General features: G+C 60.1%; 1 protein-coding gene across 11 annotated transcripts in view; it reads left to right on the top strand.

Annotated features, from left to right (window-relative positions):
• Nucleotides 1-9,935, top strand: part of ATP2B2 (ATPase plasma membrane Ca2+ transporting 2) — a 280,408-nt gene that overhangs the window by 267,075 nt on the left and 3,398 nt on the right. For 6 of the 11 annotated variants that reach the window (XM_004702241.2, XM_004702240.2, XM_045289964.1 and 3 more), the window contains one exon: nt 1,217-1,399. In XM_004702241.2, the coding sequence (XP_004702298.1) occupies nt 1,217-1,399 (183 nt within the window). Of the gene's footprint in view, nt 1-1,216; nt 1,400-3,073; nt 3,246-7,463; nt 7,519-9,935 lie in introns of all 11 variants that reach the window. The other 5 variants (XM_030885527.2, XM_045289967.1, XM_045289965.1 and 2 more) reach the window with 3 other exon arrangements.

Below are 9,935 nucleotides of genomic sequence, written 5' to 3'. Positions count from 1 at the left end.
ACAGATGCATACAGATATACACAAATACATACAGATGTACACAGATGCACACAGATACAGATACACACAGATACATACAGATGCACACAGATACACACAAATACATACAGATACATACAGATGCACACATACAGATACACACAGATGCATACAAATACACACAGATACATGCAGATGCATACAGATACAGATGTATACAGATGTGCACAGATACAGATACACACAGATGCATACAGATACACACAAATACATACAGATGCACACAGATACATACCAGTGCTGTCCAGGACGGTAACAAAACATGTTTCTCCCCTCTTCAAAATTCATACCAAATAAGAAAGAAAAAAAAAGCATACCAAAGGGCCTTCTTTAAACTCTGGGTTTTCCCTGGCGAGCTGATGAACTAGAGCCCCCTTCTCTGGGCACCCTTGGGGCCAGGCTGCCTTTCTCCCATTGGTACCCTGAGTCAGAGCAGGCCGTCTGTGCCCTCCTGGGGGAGCCCAGCTCAGAATGACCAGGGACAATGGCAGTGGACACCGCAGACTGAAAAGCCTGGCAGCTGGGTGTCCAGCAGCCCCTTCCGGCCCTTTTAGGAACTGGGGGGAACGCTGACGTCCGATACCTCCGCTTTGAGACAAGCAGGCCTCTCTGGCCTCGTCCCTGGGGGCAGGCCTGTTGGGGGATGAGGAAGAAGGAGGGCAAGTTTCTCCTGAGCAAACCCAAGGTCCCACAAGACTGACTGTCCTCCCGGCCAATGGCCTCAGGAGGGGGTTTCCTCAAGGACCCCCAAGAGACCAGCGGGCTTGCCATGGGCCAGGCTGTGTGCAGGGCAGCTCAGATACCCATGTCACTGAGAATCACCCCAGTTCTTCAGAGGGGAGCCCAGAGCCTAGCAAAGTCAAATGGCCTACCCAAGGTCACAGGACCAGTAAGGGCCAGGGTGTTCACTGCCACCCCTGTCCAACCGCCAAGCCGTCCCACCATGCCCCCAGCTCTGGATGAGTTCACAGGCCAGGTGGTGAGTGGGTGGGCAGGTGGGTGGGCCCAAATGTGTGACAGGGAGTGAAGGGGCAAACTGGAAGGTAATGGCTCCAGGCTCCAGGTGGGAAGTCAGCAAAGAGAGGAGAGGGCGGGCGGCGGGCGGGCGCAGGCACAGGGGAGAAGGCTGGTGTGTGGCCCCTTCCTCAGCCTGACTCCTGGTTGGGCTTCCTCCCAGGTCATCGCCACCATCCCGACCAGCAGGCTGAAGTTCCTGAAGGAGGCGGGAAGGCTCACCCGGAAGGAGGAGATCCCGGAGGAGGAGCTCAATGAGGACATGGAGGAGATTGACCACGCCGAGAGAGAGCTGCGGCGGGGCCAGATCCTCTGGTTCCGGGGCCTCAACCGCATCCAGACGCAGGTATGGGGCCTCAGGGCCTGGCTCGGGACCGCCGGCCACAGGGAGGCCGCCCTGGGGAGGGGCCACCGCCAGGCTCCCAGGGCCCTCGCCCTCTCTGTGGCCGTTCCACTCATTCACACGCCTCACACGCTTGGGCCGTGACCCTTGGCCTGGCCAGGGGCCAGAGGGTGCCATGCCCCCCATGATGGTTTGTTGTCTGTGTTTTGGGGTGAGGGGCTCCTCTAAGAGGACAGGGAGAGGCTGGAGAGGGGGCTTTGGTAGGGAATTCTGGGGGGCATTGATCAGGATGGAGTGAGGCTGCAGGCTTCGAGGCCAGGACACAGCCTTGGCCCAAGGTCTGACCCAGTGCTCCCGGGGCCCAGGGGCCCAGGGGCAGGACTGTCACACTGAAGCTTTCCCGCGGACACAAAAGAGACATGCATGGGTAAGTGCACCCATGTGTGTGCACACACACTCTGGGACACACATGAACACACAGGACACACACTCTTAGACACACACACAGGACACACCTGCTCTGGGACACCCATGCACTAGGATACACATGCTCTGGGACACACACACACACACACACACACACACACACACACACACACACACGCAGGCCCCTTGCTCTGACATAAGGGTCCCATGCCCAGTCACGGTTTCCACAGCTGTAAGATAAGGGACAGTAAAGGCTCTGAGACTCCCAGGGGGCTGGCCTCTTGACAGAGACCACCCGGGAGATCCAGATCCCTCGGGGGAACTGCCGGGGAGCCAGGGTGAAGGCAGGGAAGGACCTGGAGGTGGGGCCATGGTGATCCTTTCCCCCCAGGGCGGCGGCTGCCTGTTGGGACCCGGCTCCCTCCAGCCCTGTCCTATATGGCCGCACCAGCCCCTCCAGCAGCAGGGCCCTCCTCAAAGGGTCTGTCCATCAGAAGGCAGTGCCCGCCCACCCCCTGTCCACTGCGCAGCTGCCCCGGTGCCACTCACTCTGTCTCCGGCTGGGGCTGTAAGTCATGCCCAGCCAACAGAATGACCCAGTGCTGCCAGCGTCACATTTTGGAGCCCGGGCCTGAGGGAGGGAGGTGTGACCCCCCTCCCCACGGAGCTAGCGGTGCCTGAAACCTGCTGAGCTACCACAGCTGTGGCGGGTAGTGGGTGTGGGGGGGGGCTGGTTTCCCACCCAGAGCTCTCTCCTCTCTCCCCTCCTCGGGACAATACCCCAGGAACCCCCACTCTGTGGGTGTGCTAGGCAGCTCTCAGCCCAGGGCCTGAGTTGCCACCCACCCTTACCCCCGATCGGGGGTCTCCTGACGGGGTGCAGCCTCCTGTCTGGCTCTCTCTAAGCACGTGCCAGACGCATGGCCGCTGGCAGACAGCCCTGCAGGGCAGTGGCGGCATGGACCCTTTCCAAGGATCAGGGGTGGCCCGTCTAGAGGGTGCTTGGGACCCCACTCCACAGCCGTCCAGCCATGCCACTGTGCTCCACTCGGCCTCCCTCCTGCCCGCCCCGCCCCTCCCCGCCTGGGCTGGCCCACAGACGTGGTCTCCGAGAGCCGTGCTGTGTGTCTGGTGGTCTGTGTTTGACTCTACGTGGCGTTGCTGTCGCCGTGGCTGCGGCTGTCCTGTGGGCTGTGTGGCCGCCGTCTCCGTTCCTGTCCCAACGTGTCTCGTTCTCTCCCTCCGTTGCAGATTGAAGTAGTCAATACTTTCAAGAGCGGGGCCTCCTTTCAGGGGGCCCTGCGGAGACAGTCCTCCGTCACCAGCCAGAGCCAGGACGTAGCCAGTCTCTCTAGCCCTAGTCGTGTGTCGTTGTCCAATGCTCTTCCCTCTCCGACCAGCCTTCCTCCTGCTGCAGCTGGGCGTGAGTGTGACCCCCTCCCGCCTCTGCTCCCGGGTGGGCAAGCGGGCAGGGGCAGGGGCACCGAAGGACATGGGGGGCACAGGGGCTGAGGGGTCACAGAGGGGTGCAGTTGGCCAGCAGGCTGTAGGCAGTCAGACCGGGCAGAGAGGCAGGCTAGGGTCAAGGTTCAGAGGTGAATGCCAGTCAGTCAGGGTTGGAAGGGTTGCCACCGGCCAAAAGTCAGAATCAGGAAGAGGGTCATGTGCGGACAAGCAGGCTGCCCTGAGCAAATGGCCCCGGCCACCTCAGGGTCATGCAGTCAGGGTGGTGTCAGTGTCCGCGTGGGTCAGGCTAGGAAAGTCAGAATGGAAGCAGAGGTCACAGGCTCGCAGGCAGGCAGGGAGAGGGCTGCAGTTGGTCGAGGGAGATGTAGGGTCCAACTGGAGAAGGGTCAGATGATTCAGGGTTTCCCAAGTGGCCAGGGAACCCCCATCAGCGAACCCTCATCATTGTGGGTCAGAGGTCACAGCCAGTCCCAGGGCCTGGGCCACCACGGAGATCACACAGTCTGGAGCTCCCCACCCCCATGGTTCTCCACCCTCTGCCCTTTCCCACTGTTCTACCCTTCCCTCGTGAGATAGCGCCAGCTTGCCCGAAGCAGGGGCCAGGACAGTGCTGGCCCTCCTCTCGCCTCTGTTCCCCTCCCCTCCCAGCAGGGACAAAGCGCTGACCCCTCAGCTGGACCTCAGGCAGACAGCAGAAGCAGGCGCCCTGAGGGGAGTGGTCTCTCTCCCTCAGCCTTCTTCATCCCCACTTCTTAACTCATTGCCACATGGGGCGCACACACACACCCCACTTCTGGCCTGCGTCTCTCCTCCCCTGTTTGGATCTATCTGAACCTCTCCAAGGCTTCAGGCTCACCTCTGTTACCTTGTCCTCGGTCAAACCACCCGGGAACCCTCAGGGTGCTGTGGGCTGCTGGTCACTTGGTGGGCGAGTCAAACCCACCAGCCGCTCTGTGGAAGAAGGTGAGACAGGCTGCTGTGGAGAAAGACTTCATCTCAGGGACCCCGGGGAGCAGCTCTGCCTCCTCCACGTGGGGGCACTTGGCAGCAGAGGGTGTGGCTTTTGCTGGGGTCCGTTTGCTGTTTGATTTTACCGTCAGCAAGTCGACACGTGTGTGTCAGAGCAGACCTGCACTTCACGAGGCTTTCAGGGACGATAGTTTTGGGAAGTAGAGCACCAGCCTCTTTGCCGAGCTCCTTCTGGGTGGACTCAAAGCTCGTACCTTGGGCTAGCAGCCAACACAGGAGCCAACGGCACCACCGGGGACCCCCTCATTCCAACGAGGTCCCCCCTCCAGAGTGCAAGAGAACCCTCCAGTTCTGGTGGTCTTCTCGTTGGACACAATGCTGTCTCCTGGCCAACTCCCCAGGTTTCTAGATGACAAGTAGCCCCAGTGCCCCCGGCTCGGGACGGGGCACACACCACACACCCCTGCACCTGGCCAGCAACCGGCTCCCATCCCTGCTCCGGTGGCAACACCCCCTCAGCTCTCCTCAGGCCACAAAGAGGCCGCTGTGGCTGTGCTCATGTCCCAGGCCTTCTGAGGACGCAGGCTGCAGGCAGCAGGGTGACAGGGAGGGTGCCGAGGTCCTTAAGAGAAAAGGCACGGTGATGGGGGCTGGGCTAACAGGGCAAAGGGGAGGTGTGTGTGAGGAGCCGGCATCGGGGCCATGTTTCCGGAAAGCCGGGTCTCAGGGTGGTGTCGTGGTTAGGCGTTGTACTGCAGTCCATGTGGTCAGGAGTTTGAAACCAGCCAGCACCTCTGCGGGAGAAAGACCGCGTTCTACTCCCACGGGCAGTTGTTGTGTCAGGAACCCACCCGGGTCGCTAGGAGTCAGCACTGACTCCATGGCGGTGAGTTTGGTGTGGGTGGTATTGTTAATGCCTCGTGGAGACTACTGCCAGGTCTCCCCTCTCGGTGCCCCTTCAGACGAGAGAGTCATGGCCTTGGAGGGCAGCCCGTGCCCAGCAGACCCAACATCAACTCAGCGCTGGCCTGCTCAGTCTAACCCCTCATCCTGAGGTCCAGGCCTGATCCCAAGAGGGACCACACATTCCTGTGGGCTCCGGTCACCCCGGCCCAGGGGCCATGCATCCCTCTGGCAGTGGCGGTGGCAGCGGGGTCTGGGCAGGAGGAGTCTGGCTGCAGGTGGAGCCAGGCTCTCAGCCCAGCCTCCTCCTTGAAGGGTGGTGCTTTGCACCAGCCACAGCAAAGCTGGCCAGCGCCCCCAGGCTCCCGGGCAGCCTGTGGAAGGCTTCCCTGGGGCTAGCGCCCCAGCTCAGCTTGTGCTGTCTAGAACGAAGAGCCTGGTGCTCTTGAGCCCTAGCAACTTCACCTACATCTTTTCTTTGGGCTCATTTAGTAAAACAGCCAATGAGGCTGTGGCCCAGACCAGTCGCTTCTCTCTTCAGAGAGATCCCGCTTGATGCCTCTCACTACCTGACTCTGCCCCACTCCTCCGGTCAGATGAATCCCGGCTGACCCAGAGTGGCCTCACTTTGGACAAGCCTTGGGAATGGAGCCTAGACGGAGGTGTTCCCGATGGTGGCTTAGTCAGCTCTACCCACAATCCTTCTTTCTCTGAGGATACCCGCCCCCTCCTGCAACCCCTCTACCAGCTGCCAACCTGCCTTTCCCCCTGCATCATCCCCTCTATTATAGAAGCCAGACTGGGCTTCTGGGACACACACCCCGCATCTGAGAATGGGGTTGATGAGAGACCCGCCAGCCTTCTGCCCAAGAGCGCGAGCTCCCAACTGGGACCGGTCGAGACCTTTGTGGTTTCGATGCAGACGTTCCAGTTGACGCAGTCATAAGGCAAACCCCAAAGCAGCCAACGACACCGTGGTTTGTCCTCGGCTGGATTGTCTCCTTTGGCAATGCCAACTTTGCTTAGTCCCCAAGGAGACCACCAGGCCTCCCAGCCACCAGCAGGGTCCCTTCAGGAGCCACAAGGGCACAGGGAAGGTGGGAAACAGGTGAGAGGTAGGAAATCTGGTGAGGGAAGAGGGGGAGGGGAGTTGAGGTGGGCTATTTGCTGGCCTCCTCTGAGCAGTCTGATTCTGTTCATGTCCATGGCCACCTGGCATCTATCCATGTGGTGCAAGTTACCCCCCATTAGCACTTGGGCCTGAGGAGCTCCCCACACAGCTGAGACAGGGCAGTGTTATGTGCTTGGAGCTACCTCTGACACATGCTGGGGGTGGGGGGAACTCCCACCTGCTTCATGCAGCCGTCACCCAGCCCACCGAGACAGGGAGAGGGGCCCAGGAAGACCGAGGCATGTCATAAGCAGGATAATCCCATTGGACAACTCCTAGAATGTTTGGGAGGAAACTAGTCTGCTCTTTGCCTTTCTCCCCAGATTCAAACCCACCCACCCCCATCTCCCCACCCGAGACTTAGTGGCACAACCCTAATGCACCTTGAGCCTCTCTCAGAATTCTCCAGTCGTTCCCACATGGTTCGTTCAGATGAGGATGGGGTCACTTCCATTTAACAGAGAGGGAGACTGAGGCTCAGAGGAGGACAATGGCTTGGCCAAGATCACCCTGCAAATGACCGGCAGAAGCTGAGTCCCACAGACGAGCATGCTGAGCTTGTGCCCACAGAGGCTGGACACGTTCAGGAAGCAGTGCCCACACCCAAAGCCAGGCCTAGCTGGTTCAAAAGCCCAGGGAAGCTGCTTTCTTCCTGGCAGGGCCTGGAGAGGAGGAAGCCTTCCCACCGGGGACCAAGGGTGATGTTAGCATTCAGTTCTCTGACCCAGCGCTAGGCCTATTCCCCGACAACGCCTAACCCACCTCAAACCCTGTCTGCATTCAGCCGGTCTGTGGCATGTCCCTGTTCCTCAGTGAAAGCCCTGCCCCTGTGAACCGACTAACCCAGAGAGAGAGAGAGAATATCCTCACCCCAGCCCTGGACGCTGCAGGATGCTACAGCCCACCAGACAGGGCTTCTCCTGCACCACGTCCTGCAGCTCCTTGGTTCTGGGCCCAGCGAGGAACTGGCAGCTCTTAGGGGGAGAAATGGAGGCGGAGGGAAGGGCAGCGAGTGGTCCTCTCGTTGGCGTCGTGGTCACTAGCGCAGACTGGGGTTAGGGAGAAGTGTTTTGCTTGGGGGGGTGCCCAAAGCTCTCCGCGGTCTCATGTACCATGTGTTTGTTTCCCTAGAGGGCTAGAGAGCCCTGGACGCAGAGTTCAGCAAGAGAGAGTGAAATTAAAAGAGGTTGTGAGTCTTTAACCTTGAGCCTGAAATGAATGTGAATCAACCCCCAGCCTCTTGGCTTCCTTGAAGCCGGGTAAACATTCGAGTATGTCGAGCCCAGCCCGTCCTGGGGACCAGCCGTGTCTCCTCGGGGCTGTAGTTCCCCAACAAGGGGCCCGGGTCCCCCTGCTCCCTGTGTGCCCATGAAACCAAAATGCCTGAGAGCCCATGAGTGGGGTTCCACCCCCCTTCCCCCTCACTCCCCGGTGCCCCAGCTCCCAGCTTTAGGGTCGGCAAGGAGGGGAGGTGGAAGCGCTTTTTTTTCTCCCCACACTTGTTTCCATTTCAGCTGTGGAGAAAAACGGAAGTGGAGGCTTGCGATGTCCCGAAAAGTCTCGTCCCCACAGTCTTGTGCAGAGCAGTCCATACTCTCTGTTGTCTCCATGCCAGGGGAGGGGGTGGGGCCTGCATCTCAATGTGTGTCGTCCTCTCTGCATCATCGTCAGCCACCTGACGGGTCCCGCCCCTACCCTCTCCCGCTCCCGCTCCCGCTCCGCCAGCTCCAGCCTCAGAACATCCGAGCACTGGTTCCATGAGTGACACGAATTCTCCCATTCTGCAGACTGGAAAGCAGCAGCCGAGGCTTGCTGTGCCTTTGTGGTAGTGGTGTTATTTTCACTTAATAAGGAATGCAGCCGCCTGCTCCTTAGCAGAGCATCCCAGCAAAGCCGCAAAGAGGCGGCAGAGCCGCTGGGGCGACTTGGGGCTGCAGGAGGGAGCAGAAATGCCTGCTCAGGGGCCTCCAGGCTCCCAGTGCACAGCACAGCGCAGGGAAAAGCAGAGGGGTTTTCTTAGACACGCGAAGTCAGAGCTGACGGCAGAGGATAAGGAAACAAAAACTAAACCAAAAGATAGTAGCAACAGTGTGGGTCTTCCACTAGACCACCCAGGGAGGACTGTGAGCAAACTTGGAGTTCTGGAGGCTGTGTGCCCTGAGGCCGGGGCAGGGGTGTGTGGTGGGCCTTAGAAGACCCCCCTCTGTACCCACCCAGGCAACCCTGGGCTCTGACAATTCAAGTCCTCCTCGACCACCCAAATCCAGAAAACTCACTTCAAGGCCCGGCTTTCCCCACCTGTGTCCCCCACAGCACAGCCCCCTCGCAGTTAGCTGATAGCAACAGGGATCCCGGGGTTGCCAGGGCTCCCTACCCCTGTTTCGGCCTCACTCGGGCCTGGGTGTGGGAAAGCACTGTTAAGCCAGCCATGTGACCTGACCTTGGGCACAGACAGACAGGGGCTCCCTCCAGGAGGGGGCTGGGTGCTGCGAGTGTACCCCAGCACAAGGGCTGCAGACAGAAGAAAAGGTGCCATCAGTCCCTTGATATGACAGGGACCCCTTCTCTGCACCGGGGTAGGGACAGCCACAGTCCTGCCCAAACTCATGGCCCTTGACCCCACCTGTGTCCAAGCTCCTCACCACTACCCCTATTCTTCAGAGCAAAAACTGAGGTCCACCACTTGAGACCCAGAGAACAAACCCACCTGCCCCCAAGCCGAAGCCCCCATCCCCAGCACCATACCTGGGGCTGGGCTCCCCCATTGGATTCTGCCCACCCTCTTTCCACCCCCACCCCCCGTTTTGTGTTTTCAAAGCACAAACAGGGACTAAACGAGCCCCAAGGCCCGCCCAGGGCTTTGAGTCTATACTCGAGTGTTTACCTCCTCAATGCATGAAGAAAAGAAGCGCTGGGTACCAACGACCTCCGTTCACATTGTCCAGGCTTCCAAGTGTAGCCGCGTGCCCGTTGGTGTGTGCCGTGTGGTCCCGCCCCTGCCCCCGCCCCCGGCATGCTCCCACCCTGCGTGCCCCACGCCCTGCTCTCTGGCTGCCTCGGCTCTGCACCTCCCGGAGCCCTGAGTTGGCTCCGGTTTGCTTCGCTGCTGTTTGCCGTCCTCGCCCTCTGTGTGGTCCTCCTGTGTCTCCTCTCGGCCCGCGCATCCAAGCGCCCTCCTTCCTCTCCTGTGTGTGGGGCACACTGTTCCATGTCGTGTGGTTTCTTAACTGTGTGTGTGTGTGTGAGTGTGAGTGTGTTTAATAGCCTCTCCTCCTTCCTACCTGACGCCCACCCAGCCCAGCCCCTTCTGCATGGTTGAACCTCTACCCCGGAACTAACCAACCGAGCTCGGTCTCTCCCCAAGTGTGGGTGCCCACGGGAGTGGCCCCTGCTGCCCCTGACCTGCACTGCCCAGCATCTCAGGGACGGTGCTCCCTGCGGCCGCCACCTCCTCTAATACTGTAGTCCTGGGCAAAACCCGGACCCGACCCCCTCCCCGTGAATGCACACAGCCGGGTCTCCTCCGGGCCGCCCCTCCACTTCTCCCACTCTCCCCGCTCCCGCGGATGCTCCCAACATCCAGCGACTGTGGGTGCCGGCCAC

Source organism: Echinops telfairi, unplaced genomic scaffold (assembly GCF_000313985.2).
Source record: "Echinops telfairi isolate 266 unplaced genomic scaffold, ASM31398v2 ScPeMD7_31;HRSCAF=116, whole genome shotgun sequence".
In the NCBI taxonomy this organism is placed as follows: domain Eukaryota; kingdom Metazoa; phylum Chordata; class Mammalia; order Afrosoricida; family Tenrecidae; genus Echinops; species Echinops telfairi.
This window is presented reverse-complemented; position numbering and strand designations above follow the sequence as displayed.